Source organism: Bacillus rossius, chromosome 1, assembly GCF_032445375.1.
Source record: "Bacillus rossius redtenbacheri isolate Brsri chromosome 1, Brsri_v3, whole genome shotgun sequence".
NCBI classification, from domain to species: Eukaryota; Metazoa; Arthropoda; class Insecta; order Phasmatodea; family Bacillidae; genus Bacillus; species Bacillus rossius.
The window spans coordinates 15,515,269-15,531,186 of record NC_086330.1 but is presented as its reverse complement, the minus strand read 5'-3'; the positions used below and the strand labels follow the sequence as shown (position 1 = coordinate 15,531,186).

The window sequence follows — 15,918 nt, the reverse complement described above, 5'->3', positions numbered from 1 at the left end:
CATTTCGCGATAGTCTAGCATCAAAACAACTATACCTTCGTACCGCTTCTGCGATTGGCCCACATTTTATCCGGGGAACTGTGAGCCAATGGGAAACACTAAACCAAGAAAGTGCCGAATTACGAGAAGCCTAGTTGAGACGTCTCGCGCGTCAGTAGCCAATGAACAGGTGTCATTTCCGCGAGCATTTAAAGGACTGTGGAGTCTATCCGAGAGGTCAATGAATCCGCGAATTTTGCAGGTCTCTAATGATACGCTATAATCCAAACAACTGTATCTTTATATTGCTTCTGCGATTGACTCACAGTTCATCTGAAGGACTTTTGAGCCAATGAAAAAAACCTTCAACCAAAAATGTATCGAATCGCAAGCGTCGTAAGTTGACAGGTGTCACGAGTCAATAGCCGATGAGCAGGTGGCATTTGCCTGAGTGTGTAGGGGATTGTGGCGTCTATCCTAGAGGTCATCGAAATCGCGTTTTTTTTCCAGTCTCTAGACATTCTTCACTCCTTTAACCGAAATTGGGCGGAAAGAATAAGCAGAGGGAGATACTTCCGAGCCAGAGTCACAGTCAAATGGATCTACACAACCCTCCTTCAACTCTCTCAGGATCTGCGGGTTGTCTAACCAGCAGGCGAAGGCTGAGCTTGCCCTCGCAGTTCGGAGCACAGCGGGTTGCGTCAAATCAGGGAGGCGACGTTACTCATCTTGTACGTCGCGGTGCAAAACGTAACTCGGGTTGGAATAGAAAACCCGTTTTACAATTGCTGAGTGATGCCACCGTTGACTAGTTTTACACCAGTGTAGGGCTACTGCTTAATATTGCTACTGCTCAGTTTTGTCACTACCGAGTATTGCCACTATACTGTATTTTCTTATTAATACTGGGTTCGGATTCTTACGCAGACATTTAGCTTTATTTTGTCCCTGTACCTTCAATAGTTATAGTTATTTGTAAACGTTTCCAGAAATTGGATTTCAGTATTAACTGAGCTCATTAATAAGCACGATACAACAAATGGCAATCAAATTGTTTAACATTCAATTATTTTTCTTATGGTTAAAAAAAGAGCGAGAGTAACTCACTACACGTGATGGAAGTGAAAATTCTTTGGGAATTAAAACCTTGACTCATAATTATATCGCAAGGAAAAAACGGCAGAGAGAGAGAGAGAGAGAGAGAGAGAGAGATGACAACTTTGTGATAATGATGAATTAACAATAAATATTACTCACTGATGAAATACAACATAAAGAAAAACTGTGCTTGTTACTGTTCCTTCAAACAAGTCTACCATTTTGACCACGCCAAATCATTGAACGAAAAATTAAATTCATAACAGGTGGCGCACTCTACGCTGCTGGTCGAACAAGGAGAAACCCGAGCGTGCTGGTAGCAAATATAAAATTCACGGTGTCAAACAGCTGACCGTATAGGATACCTATGTATATTTTCTGAAACAAGCGCACACGCATTCTCTTTATCTTATTCTATCCTTCATCTATCTTTCTCGGTTCTTTTTTTTTTTTTTTTTGAGCCGGGGACGAATCATCGTACAAAGAGGAAAAAAGAAAATGAGCCCAGCAACGTTTTTTGTCATAATGTTCTCTTCCATATTTTTCTGTCCTTTTCGCGTCAGAAATGTTTCACAGCCATGTTTCACGTAAAAGTTGCATTGCAATTCGGGCTTCAAATTTTACTCTCATCGTGCCCAACGAAGTTTCAATTCAAACTATTTTTGACGTGACAACGTCTAATAAATCGATGAACGCAAACTGCACGCACGCACGCACGCACGTCCCGTTACGCTCATTGTTCCGTTACGCTCATTGTTCCGTTACGCTGTGTTCCGTTACGCTGTCGGTGAGTGCAGTAATAATAGGTTATGTTACAATTGACTAAAAAGTTATGGTGATTCATATAATTAATGATAGATATTTGATTACAATTTATTTATATGAAAACTTGTTCATAATTATATTTAAACTTTGTACCTAAACGCCAGTTTTAAAATTAATTACAAGTCATCTACACGTGAACTGTTTCGTCGACTGTTCATAAAGTGAAGTGAAAAGTTAATGTGGTTTTCATTCCTTATTACAACAACAATTTCGGCAATAAAGGTCAATTATTCTTGCATTTTAAAAATCTGATTACCTACTAGTATAATTTCAAGTATTTATTCTTTTATTATTAAAATAAAAATGATTCAATTTTATTCATAAAAGTATGCAATATTTTCATCAATGTTTTGTTATGACGTTGTCGCGTTAAACTATTGTCCGTAAACCGACTTTACAATCATTTTTTTTTTAAGTATTTATAATCTGGAAAAATGTGTTAAAGGTAACAAAGTAACAGTACTGGTAGTCAGAGGAATGTGTGGCGCTGACGAGGGTAGTGGCTGCGCAGAGCCGCGCCGGCTGACGGAGGCGCGCCTGGAGTGGAAGGCGCGCGCCGGGCGCGTCAAGGTGCAGGGCCGCGGGAAGGCGCGTCGCGGGCGCGCCAGGCGCTCCGCCAGCCTGCGGCGGCACGTGGAGGCCTTGCTGGTCGCCGACGCCTCCATGATGGCCTTCCACCGGGACCGCGACGTGCAGACCTACTTCCTCACCATCATGAACATGGTGTCGCTGCTGTACGCCGACCCCAGCATCGGCAACTACGTCAGCGTGGTGGTGGTGCGCATCGTGCTGCTGCTCGACGACGAGGACTCCGGCCAGGTGGGTTTGCGCGCAGGGGCCTTAAGGGCTCCGCCTACCCGGGCACACACACGGTGCGCAGAGCTTCAGGAAAAACAACGCGATTTCAAAACTACTCAAGATATCCGAGTGCGGCCTATTTACGAATAGAATTTAAAAATTCGCTGAGGGCCGAAAAGTACTTTTAATTTCGGATTAAGTTTTTAAACTGTATTTTTAGAAGCGTTAAAATGCCTAAAACGCGTGTTTTCAGAGTAATTTTTAGGCATAAAACAATCAGTAGAGATTCTTGAAAGCACTTAAGGGGCTTGCATAACACCTTTATCTTCATTTCTCCGCCATATAATGTTACGGTCACCGCTCAAATTTCACAGTTATCCTGTGACGACGAGACGAATGCGCGTCAGTTCAGAGACTTGCGCTTAGAGGCGATACCGCGCTGGAAGCACCAGCGAGCGTCGCGCTTATCATCCCGCCTCACTAACACACATACACCCCTGACGAGGCGGGTCCCTTAAGGGGCTTGCATAACACCTTTATCTTCATTTCTCCGCCATGTAATGTTACGGTCACTGCTCAAATTTCACAGTTATCCTGTGACGACTAGACGAATGCGCGCCAGTTCAGAGCCTTGCGCTTAGAGGCTATACCGCGCTGGAAGCACCAGCGAGCGTCGCGCTTATCATCCCGCCTCACTAACACACATACACCCCTGACGAGGCGGGTCCCTTAAGGGGCTTGCATAACACCTTTATCTTCATTTCTCCGCCATGTAATGTTACGGTCACCGCTCAAATTTCACAGTTATCCTGTGACGACGAGACGAATGCGCGTCAGTTCAGAGCCTTGCGCTTAGAGGCGATACCGCGCTGGAAGCACCAGCGAGCGTCGCGCTTATCATCCCGCCTCACTAACACACATACACCCCTGACGAGGCGGGTCCCTTAAGGGGCTTGCATAACACCTTTATCTTCATTTCTCCGCCATGTAATGTTACGGTCACTGCTCAAATTTCACAGTTATCCTGTGACGACTAGACGAATGCGCGCCAGTTCAGAGCCTTGCGCTTAGAGGCTATACCGCGCTGGAAGCACCAGCGAGCGTCGCGCTTATCAGCCCGCCTCACTAACACACATACACCCCTGACGAGGCGGGCCCCTTAAACAGCTACAGTGACCGTCAGCCTGACTGCCGAGAGCGGCCTTGGAGCTTTACACTACGCGCACAACGGGTTTAACTAGGTCATTTTGACACAGAATATTCAACAAGCCTCTAAATACAGACATCAAGACACTCACATGCATCAGTTAGCCACCTGACTGAGGGGAAAGGGTGACCTTCCCCCCGCCTGACATCTACACTAATTAAATTAGAGCCATGCAACAGAGCAACATCTATTTTACTACTTTCTGGACCGTGAGCCACCATTATCTTCAAATCGCACACTTCACGTCCCGCCGTCGTTTCTGATGATTCGAATAAAGTGACGGGGTCGCAATCTTGTATTGACTTCCCACATGGCGAGTTATGGGAACATAATAGTTCCTGGTATCGCTGTCACACGCTCCCGGCCGAGCATATGGGGAAACGGTGGCGGCCTGGATGGACTCCACTCATTAGCTGCTGTCTTGTGAGACGTCCCAACTTGCACCGTTCAAAATGTTTTCCTTAAGGCCCGTCTACAATAGCAATGTCCTAAACTGTGTCCGAAGGACACTCGTCGCTGACTGGTCCACGTGACCCTCTGACGTCATGCGTCGTGGGCGGAGGTCCGAACCTACCTGGTCCGAAGACATTCGTCAATTTGAACCTTTTTGTCCCAACCTGTGTACTTCGGACACAGAAAAATAATATGAACACTCGCGATATTTGAATTTCCGGTTCCCGTTTGAAAACGTGGTGTTTGTTTTTGTTATTGAAGGAAATGGAAGGTGTTGTTAGTCACTTATAACTTACATAACTTTCATAAGTTCAATCTCAAACTACAAAGCACCAAAACAATAAGCAAAATCATTTGGTTTGGCACATTTACTGCGCTCTGGTGACAACTTTATAAATCAATACATTCGGACATCGCACATCGCAATTGTGGACAGGGCAGTTTTCCGTGTGACAATGTGACGTCAATCACATTCGGATAAGGACACGGACCACGAACAGGTTCGGACTATTGTAGACGGTTCTTAAGGGCTCCGCCTACCCGGGCACACATACAGTGTGCAGAGCTTCAGGTAAAACAACGCGATTTCAAAACTACTCAAGATATTCGAGTGGGTCTGCTTACGAAAAGCATTTAAGAGTTCGCTGAGGGCCGAAAAGCGCTGGTTGCAAATTTCCCAAGGATCTTCGTAAATGTACGTGTATCTTCATTTAATTACGGATGCTATGTTTACTTACTTCGAAAACTAACACACAAGAATTACATTGTTACAATAGCAAAACATTAAAAATAAAAATTCGGGGTTGCTTGGCTAATGGGTTCTAGCAGTGTCGAGGACAAACGATTAGCCGACCTTTCGGTCGACATTGCAGCCGCTATCCTCAGGGTAGCAGTAGGGATCTAGTCGTGAAGAAGGTGAAGGTTTCGCTGAAATTTCGATCGATATTGAAGTAGCCATCATCAGAAGAGCAGTAGGGCTCTAGCCGCGTCGACATTTCGGTCGACATTGCAGCCGCCATCCTCAGGGTAGCAGTAGGGTTCTATTCGTGGAGAAGGTGAATGTTTCTCTGACATTTCGGTCGATATTGCAGTAGCCATCTTCAGAATAGCAGTAGGGCTCTATCCACGTCGACGTTTCGGTCAACATTGCAGCCGCCATCCTCAGGGTAGCAGTAGGGTTCTAGTCGTGGAGGAGGTGTAGGGTCGATATTGCAGTATCCATCTTCAGATAAGCAGTAAGGCTCTAGCCGTGTCAACGTTTCGGTCGACATTGCAGCCGCCATCCTCAGGGTAGCAGTAGGGTTCTAGTCGTGGAGAAGGTAAAGGTTTCGCTGACGTTTCGGTCGACATCGCAGCCGCCATCCTCAGGGTAGCAGTAGGGTTCTATTCGTGGAGAAGGTAAAGGTTTCGCTGACTTTTCGGTCGACATCGCAGCCGCCATCCTCAGGGTAGCAGTAGGGTTCTAGTCGTGGAGGAGGTGTAGGGTCGATATTGCAGTAGCCATATTCAGATAAGCAGTAGGGGCTCTAGCCGCGTCGACGTTTCGGTCGACATTGCAGCCGCCATCCTCACGGTAGCAGTAAGGTTCTAGTCGTGGAGGAGGTGAAGGGTCGATATTGCAGTATCCATCTTCAGATAAGCAGTAAGGGTCTAGCCGTGTCAACGTTTCGGTCGACATTGCAGCCGCCATCCTCAGGGTAGCAGTAGGGTTCTAGTCGTGGAGAAGGTAAAGGTTTCGCTGACGTTTCGGTCGACATCGCAGCCGCCATCCTCAGGGTAGCAGTAGGTTTCTAGTCGTGGAGGAGGTGTAGGGTCGATATTGCAGTAGCCATCTTCAGATAAGCAGTAGGGGCTCTGGCCGCGTCGACGTTTCGGTCGACATTGCAGCCGCCATCCTCACGGTAACAGTAAGGTTCTAGTCGTGGAGGAGGTGAAGGGTCGATATTGCAGTAATATCTTCAGATAAGCAGTAGGGCTCTAGCCGCGTCAACGTTTCAATCGACATTGCAGCCGCCATCCTCAGGGTAGCGGTAGGGTTCTAGTCGTGGAGGAGGTTGAAGGGTCGATATTGCAGTAGCCATCTTCAGATAAGCAGTGTGGGCTCTAGCCGCGTTATACGTTTCGTTCAACATTGCAGCCGCCATCCTCAGGGTAGCAGTAGGGTTCTAGTCGTGGAAGAGGTTGAAGGGTCGATATTGCAGTAGCCATCTTCAGAATAGCAGCAGGGGCTCTAGCTGCGTCATACGTTTCGGTCGACATCTCGGCCGCCATCCTCAGCCGCGAGCCTAGCAGCCTCGCCGTGGTCCGAGTCAGCGACCCCCTGTGCCTCGTGTCGCAGCGGAAGCTGGAGGTGACCGTGAACGCCGACCAGACCCTGGAGAACTTCTGCGCCTGGCAGCTGGAGGAGAACTTCCCCGACGACGGTCACCCGCAGCACCACGACGTGGCGATCCTCGTCACCAGGTACCTACGGTACCGCCGGGTACCCCTCGGTTATCCGCGCGCAGTGCAGTGGAGGTGGTTACTAGGTGGTTACCATCCACCGCTAAAAAGTTTGGTTCATGTTCTAGGTGACATGAAAAGGTATACCAACAAACTGAAACCACTTCCAATTAGAGCTATAACGAACAATAGGGATTTTGACTGACACATACAAACTTTCTTTAAAGGCATTACATCTACAAATAGGCAAATGGAAATAAGCCTGTACTTGAGTACTACTAATTGCTAAGCTATAACCATCTTTAACAAGGATAGCTTCCAAATCCTGCAATTTTTCCTGTAAAAGAGCCGGCGTAATCAAAACAGAAGGAATCTTATGTGAGCGGCATTTATCCAAAACTTCAATATGAGTTAGAGTGTGAGCTTGCTTAGCTACCAGGGTTGTGGTGACAACAAAGTATTATCTTTGAAAGATTTGTGCAATGGGAGTGCATGACTTGATGTAAGCTTTTGGACATACGCCATTGCTAAGAACATGTATGTCTGTAAAAGAAAACTACAAAATACCCAAAAGACAAAAAAACACAAAATTAAGCATAAAATTGTTGTTGTCAACAGGATATAAACACCACATAATATTCCATAACAGGAATATGGTCAACAAACAAAGAAAAACAAAAAAAAAATTGGACTAAGAGAACGAAAAAAAAACCACAAATAATGAGAGCACAAAAAATATTGAACCCAAAAAAATTCATCACAAAAGTTGAAACGAGACGAAAACAAGACAAAGCGAAAATACGGAACAAACACAATAGTTTTCCAAAACAGAAACAAGCGACGTTTTCTTCTACAGACATACATGTTCTTAGCAATGGCGTATGTCCATAAGCTTACATCAAGTGACAACAAAGTAGTTTATCATCTAAAATTAGTTAAGCAATAAACAACAAAAAAATGAACCACCTCGTGGAAAATACAAACGTCTAAATTTACCCCTTTTTAAAAGTCTTTTATTTTATGAAATATATATTTACGTAATATTGTCAAAACCAAAGATATAAAATTAAATGGATTACTACTAGAATGAACGAAGCCAATTACTGTATGTACTATCATTTCACATTTTCTAAGGAAATGTTTATTTTAGCACATCTGTTTGAATTTGAAAATGTAAGTAAATATTTTTTTATAATAATAGAATGTCCGGGGTATGTTGGATGTGTGTGATATTTGCTTATCACAATTAAGCTCCATTTGACAATGTGTGTGTAGGATATGAGATGAAAAGAGAGAAGTTTTAAGAACCCCGCATATACGCGGGCACACACACGGTGCGCAGAGCTTCTGATAAACCCACTCGATTTGAAAACGGCTGAAGTTATCCTAGTGGTGTTTATTTACGATAAGCGTTTAAGAATACGCTTAAAGCAAATGGATAATTCTGTCTCTATATTTCGTTTTGAAAAAAAGTATTAGGAGAGTGAAAACTGGTTAAAATGAGTGTACAGTACAGATTCTTGAAAACACTCAAGGGGACTTGCATTGCACCGTTATCTTCATTTCTCCGCTGCATGATGTTTGGACATCGCTCGAATCTCGTAGTTTCTCTGCGCGCTATGAGAAAACTGTGCGTCAGCCCACAGCCTTGCACTTAGAGGTGATACCGTGCTAGAAGCACCAGCGTGCGTCGCACTTATCATTCCGACTCTGACACTAACACACCCCTGGCTATGTGGGCCCCGTAAAAATACATAATTTTTACACTTACTTTCTATCGTGCAGAAATCACCGCGCCAGCCGAATTGATGTTGAAGGCGCATTTCGGTTGTTACCGCTCACGAAGTGATCGTAGAGCACTAAATATGCCATGGCTATGGACTGGCGAAATTCGCGTTTTCGATGACCTTCAGAATAGACTACGCAGTCCTCAGTATACTCGGGAAAATAACGCCTGTTCATTGGCTGCTGACTTGTGGGTCATATCAACGATACGATACTTCTTTGGTTGAGTATTTCCCATCGGCCCAGAGTCGTCCAGATGAACAGTGAGCCAATAACAAAAGCAGCTTTAAGGTATATGTAATTTAATTTTAGCCCATCGCGAAATGAATTCACGATTTTTTTTTCCAGTCTCTAGAAATGGCTCGTCCGTGAACCATTTAAAAATTTGCAGTGGTTCAAGTGTCCCGTCGCTGTCACAGCGACATGTCTGGGTCACTCGGATGCCTGGGGTCAACAGGAGGTCAAGGATTGCATAAAAAAAGAGGTACAGAGATGATTGTTATGCCACATCAGATGACATCACTTCCATTGGCCAGAATCACGAAGAAATATTATCCCATAGCCTTACAATACGCTGTCCTTCATCGTTAGTTTAGTTTCCTCGGTACAGTGAGAATATTGCAAGTACATTCCGCACAAACATACTTACTATTCGTCGACCGTGCAACATAACTTACCATGCTGGGCAGCTAATTTTCATCGTGAATTATTTTTTTGGCTAAAATATATTTTAGTCCATAAGTAATATTTTAATAAATAAGTTACCTATCAAACTTTTTGTACGTCAATTTATTTATTAGGATATATTTCCGTTTGGAATTTTTCCTAGCAATTAACAATTATGTTCTGTAATTCTCACAGTTTTTTAGTAAAAATATGATTTTATTTTTCGAAAATTAATTATTAACTTATTTGTTAATCTAATGATGTAGATGTTGCAAAAATGACGTAGCATAAAAATTAATTTAATGTGATAAAATAAAATGGTTTCTAAAGCTTTTCATACTTTCCCATAACAGAAAGTTAACTATTCCCGAACTGAAGTGGTTTATTACCACGATCGAAATTTTGCATACATATAAAGACCTAAGTGTTAAGGGGTAGTGGGGTGAGAGTGTCAAAAAACCACTAATTTCGAGCTGTGGATAATAACCAGGCTCTTTTTTTGTATTCATGAGGTCGAGGCATGATGGGAATTTGCACCGGGGTCGACTCTTACCCTGGTTTGGGAGGGGGCGTTGTTAAAGACCAAAAATTTCGAAATCTTAAAAACTTAATGCTTTTTCGATTTAGAGTTTTCCCGATCCAAAAGGTTGGGTTATGGTGAAAAAACGTGCCCGGGCAAGGAAGGGCGTAATGCCCCTTAAATTTTGAAAATTTTAAAAGTATATTAATTTTTATTTATTGCAGATATTTTTTTACATACACCATTACAGTTTTTCACTGTTTTTCATGGAAAAATTCCGAAGATAAAACTAATAAATAAATAATTTATTGCTTAATCCAAATATCGCCACTTTATAGTGCGTCATTTTGTACAACAAAGAAATGACTAAAAATCTTTGTATTTACACTAATTTGAAATTTCAACCACCTCTCCCCAGTCACGTTAGAAACGCCTAGTGAATACTAGGCACATTCTCTAAATTCATTACAATTAAGAATAACAAATGCATTTATTGGGGAAACTTATTATACCATTTTCGAACATATATTCTTCTATGTGTCAAATTAGCTTTTACTCCCAATTATAATTAATACTAGTTTTTTTTATATTTGTTTATCTAAACAAAAATATTAAATATAGAAAATTACAGCAATTAGACAGAACCACTGCTAACACTCACACACAGGTTTACTTTTCGTGGTGTTTATTTTTTTGTGAACCATAGTTAAATCGTATAAACTATGAGAAAAAATATAAATAAAACATAAAAACATTTCTTACGATTATAGTGTCAGAGCGGAGGTCACATTTGAGTTAAATAAGGAATATAGATAATTTTAAAAAAATTGTTTTTAACTCTTTAGTACAAATCCTAAAAAAAACTGTGGTCTTCCAGGCGTCAACACTATTGTGGGAAGAATCGGACCGAATCAATGATGTTTGCGCCTTCCATTGGCAAAAACTGTGCAGTGTACAAACAGTTTTTTTTACAACGAACTAGATTGTTAGACCTAGGCATCTTTTTGTGGTCAATTCTTTTTGTATTGAACGTAACCTTTTTTTCCGAGCGAAGTGACTAGAGACTGAAACACACAACACGAATCCAAAAAATTTGAAAATATTCGGCCATGGTTTACAGTCATAGGTGTGCGCAGGTGAAACAAAAGGGGGGGAGGAATAAAAATGCGAGCAATCTGCGAAAAAAAAAATGGTTCTGTCTCCACCTTCCCCACACGAAATTAAATTCTGCGTACCCTCCTGATTACAGTAACGAGAAGTTAAAGCATTTAACTATAGTAGTTCCGTGATTACCAGACCGAGTACCTAAGAAATTAAGTCTAGTGTCTTAGTACTGCTATTGTAGACGAGATAATTGGTTATTAAAAAAAATAAAGTTTATTGCACAGTTGACGAATAATCAACTTCAAGACCAACAGCTACTTTCCCATTTGAGAATCAAACAGTCAATTATAAATAAAGACCTGAAAAATTCGTGGATTCAATGACGTCTAGGATAGCCTCCATTATCCTCTGCATTTCTCAAGCAAACACGCGTGTTCATTGGGTGCTAACTTGTGAGGCGTCTCCACTGGGTAGCTTGTGATTCGAGGCTTCTTTGGTCAATAGTCGTGTCATTTGCCCAGAGGGATCCAGTTAATCTGCGAGCCAATAGCAGAACAAGCAGAGTTGTTCACATGTTTGAATTTTAGCCTATCACGAAATGAATCCGCGAATTTTTCCGGTCCCTACTTATAAACAATTTCTGGCGGCGTTCCTGGGGGAACCTCGAATGTTGCGGAGCGCATCGCGCCCTGCGGAGTGCACCGCGGCAAAAGGGGGGTGGACAGGCGACCTTCTTGAATCTGGGTCAGGTTCGGGCGAGCGCAGCTCGAGACTTCAAGGTCAAGTTGCTGTTAACCGACCACGAGACAAGGCTGACGGGCAAATCCCGCCTCCCAATTGGCTGGAGACGTCAGGCCGGTCATTGGGCGCCTGACGGCATCAAAGCTGATGGAGGGACGTGAAGCGCAGTTGTCGACGGCGAGTATCCCGTCGTGCTCGGTGACCAGGATCAGCCTGGTTTAGGACTCATAGTAGCAGTTGGTTGGCTCTGATGCTTGTTGCAGGACTCGTAGTAGCAGTTGGTTGGCTCTAATGCTTGTTGCAGGACTCGTAGTAGCAGTTGGTTGGCTCTAATGCTTGGTGCAGGACTCATAGTAGCAGTTGGTTGGCTCTGATGCTTGTTGCAGGACTCGTAGTAGCAGTTGGTTGGCTCTAATGCTTGGTGCAGGACTCGTAGTAGCAGTTGGTTGGCTCTGATGCTTGTTGCAGGACTCGTAGTAGCAGTTGGTTGGCTCTAATGCTTGGTGCAGGACTCGTAGTAGCAGTTGGTTGGCTCTAATGCTAAGTGCAGTTCTCGTAGTAGTAGTAGTAGTTGGTTGGCTCTAATGCTTGGTGCAGGACTCGTAGTAGCAGTTGGTTGGCTCTGATGCTTGTTGCAGGATTCGTAGTAGCAGTTGGTTGGCTCTAATGCTTGGTGCAGGACTCGTAAGTAGTATGTGAATGACGGTCCGAGATCAGGCCTCAGGCGGTGGAGCCGAGAGCCGACTCCGCCATCTTGGATTTGTGACGTCACGGCGGCAAAAATTCCTCAAAATTCCTCAAAAATGACTCAAAATGACTCAAAATTTCCCGTTTTAAGAAAAAATTTCCCGTTTTCGAGGGAAAAATTCCCGTTACGAGGGAAAATTTCCCGTTTTAGTCCTTAAAAATCCCAACGGCTAGAAATGTCCTGATAGAGGCTTAAGCATCCTTAACTCAAGCCTCAGTCAAGCCTCTATCAGGATGTGACCTTGACCTTTGACCTTGACCCCGACGGCCATCTTGGATCCACCATCTTGGATGACGTCATTTCGTTTTCTCGAACATTCCGGCATTGTGTTATCGGGCATTTTGAATAATGACGTCACCGCTGCAATTTTCGTTACGGCCGCCATCTTTAAATTTATTATCCGATTTTAATGAAAAAATATTTAAAATTATAAAAAATTAAATAAAAATTTTTTTAATAACATATTTAAAAAACAAACATTTACAACACGGAGCTCGGAGTCCTCGGTTCGAACCCGACGAGTGCAAAAAAAATAAAAATGGCAACCGATCCTTCCTTCGTGGTGGGTGCTGGCAGACTGACTCCCACCACTTTTTTTCAAAGCATAAATATCGTCAGGTAGTATGACGTCACGTCCGCCATCTTGTCCTCGTCTGCTGGAAGCCATCATCAGTGTATCGTCGGCGAGAGTGCGCTGACGCCATGTTAGTTTAATTCTTATCCGCTAGAGTACAGTAATCATTTATTATTGCTGTGACACCCGACATCTTGTCATTTGGCCGCCATCTTGAAAATCCGTAATTATTTAGCTAGAAATTCGGGAAAAATTCCAAAATTCATTAAATAAATTTGTAATCTATATACTGATTGATTAGGTCAACTAAGGTCCTTGGTACGATCTAGGACGATGCAAAAAAATTAAATATAACATCAATTTAACATAATAGTAACAGGTTCGAGGAATTAAACACCACAAGTTCTTTTACAAACATAATATTTATTACATAATTTCTATTCTACTACAGGATCATTTGCGAAAGCCAGCAATCTTATAATCATTTAGTTCCGCAGCGGTGTGAAATGACTAATTCTTAGCTCCAATCGGTTTATACTAGACAGAGTCCAGCCAGAACCTTTACAGACATAGTCAACCTCTTCTTGACAGAGTTTCTGGATACCATTCTTAACAGTTTGCTTCACATCGTTAGAACTGTAAATTACTGCAGCCGATGTCTTGAATGCACACTTCTTCACTTTGTCATCGAACGGATATGGCTTTCCATATATACAGTCCAACCACAAGTTATATTTCAAAGGTCCGTTTGTTGCTACATCATCAGTAAGCTGATTGATTATGTCCTCTCTGATATCATCAAGAAAATTACAAATGTCTTTCGACTCACCTAACGTATTTAAATAATAATAGTCCTTCAATGTTCCACGAAATGCAGACTGCGCCAAGTAGAAGCCATTATCGTTCACTTGTAATGCTCCGAACACAGTCTTAGGTTTATTTTCCTGTTCAGACGTCATACCAATCGGTTGCTGCACATCGGTTTTCTTGCTTGTACGCTCACGAGCCTTCAACCTAAACCGAGGAGTCGAAATTTCTGCAGGTAGTTCAGCAGTAGGCACACGGACTTCACCTTTACAGTTTTTCGCATGTCGTCGCAAATTATCAATTCGAGTAAACCATTCATGACACTCATCACATCGAAACTTCATGCGAGATGGATTCTTCGTGCATTTGCTCCGGTCATGTCTTCGTGCATCATGGGAAAATGCGAACGACGTATCACAGTAGCTGCAAGAATACCGTGGTGATGAAGACGATCCTTTCAGACCCGATCCAGATACAGGCGTTACAACAGTAGTACCATTTCCAGGCATTCTCTTATGCACATCGATGCATCGTTGTTGCGACGAAACCTTTACTTTCTGCCGCACAGCAGGACCTTTGCATGCCTTCATGTGCGTTTTCATATTATCTTTTCTGGCAAACTGCTTATGACATTTCTCACAAACAAACATTTTACGATATAGGTTCTTGACACATTCGCTCCTCTCGTGTCGCCGAGCATTGCTGCTGTTTGAGAAAATCTTGTCGCAATAACAGCACCGATGTTCGCTAGTTGTCAAATCAGCATCCATTGAAGTCTCCATCGAGGTCGTATCGTCGATCGTCGTGGTTTCCTGCACATCCAGCTCAGTAGTCATTAAGCTATCTTCTGCTGGTGGTATCACATCTGTTGAAATCTCCTCCAGTGTTGACATCGACGTTGTCAACGGAATCTGCTCCTTCTCCGTCGTAGCTGTCGTCAAGGTTCCCGTAGACGATGGTACAACCTCCATCGAGTTCGTCGTTAAAGTCGGTAAAGATGCCATCGAGTTCGCAAGAACAGGTAATTACATGATTAATGCACCAGAAGAAACAAACTAGGTGATCCTTACACCGACGACGTCAGTAACAAACTGAGCGTCCTGTTGTCTAGGACTCGCTTATATACATGCACCGTATGGAATAAAACGCTAGTCAAATCAAGAACCATTTACAATAATACTAGAGTCAAAACAACATTAAAATAGAAGGACCATCAACGAAAAGGCAGCACATTTGGAAGCACCGACAACGAAACGGCAGCACATTTGGAAGCACCGACAACGAAAAGACAGCACATTTGGAAGCACCGACAACAAAAAGGCAGCACATTTGGAAGCACCGAAAACGAAACGGCAGCACATTTGGAAGCACCGACAACGAAAAGGCAGCACATTTGGAAGCACCGATAACGAAAAGGCAGCACATTTGGAAGCACCGACAACGAAAAGGCAGCACATTTGAAAGCACCGACAACGAAATGGCAGCACATTTGGAAGCACCGACAACGAAAAGGCAGCACATTTGGAAGCACCGACAACGAAACGGCAGCACATTTGGAAGCACCGACAACGAAAAGGCAGCACATTTGGAAGCACCGACAACGAAACGGCAGCACATTTGGAAGCACCGACAACGAAACGGCAGCACATTTGGAAGCACCGACAACGAAACGGCAGCACATTTGGAAGCACCGACAACGAAACGGCAGCACATTTGGAAGCACCGACAACGAAACGGCAGCACATTTGGAAGCACCGACAACGAAAAGGCAGCACATTTGGAAGCACCGACAACGAAAAGGCAGCACATTTGGAAGCACCGACAACGAAAAGGCAGCACATTTGGAAGCACCGACAACGAAAAGGCAGCACATTTGGAAGCACCGACAACGAAACGGCAGCACATTTGGAAGCACCGGCAACGAAAAGGCAGCACATTTGGAAGCACCGACAACGAAAAGGCAGCGCATTTGGAAGCACCGACAACGAAAAGGCAGCACCATCATCAAAAAGGCCGCACATTTGTCATTGGCTCCAATATTCATTGGCTCCAATATTCATTGGCTCCATTATTCATTGATTCCATCAGTCTATTGATTCCATCAGTCTAGTGACTCCATCTGTCATTGGCTCCTACAGTCATTGGCTCCTACAGTCATTGGCTCCAACAAC

General features: G+C 43.4%; 1 protein-coding gene across 1 annotated transcript in view; it reads left to right on the top strand.

The window, feature by feature from the left end:
* Positions 1–15,918, top strand: part of LOC134528641 (A disintegrin and metalloproteinase with thrombospondin motifs 7-like) — a 305,564-nt gene that overhangs the window by 226,516 nt on the left and 63,130 nt on the right. Inside the window, exons 5-6 of the mRNA XM_063362439.1 lie at positions 2,414–2,721; positions 6,699–6,823. Coding sequence (XP_063218509.1) covers positions 2,414–2,721; positions 6,699–6,823 — 433 coding nt within the window. The remainder of the gene's footprint in view (positions 1–2,413; positions 2,722–6,698; positions 6,824–15,918) is intronic.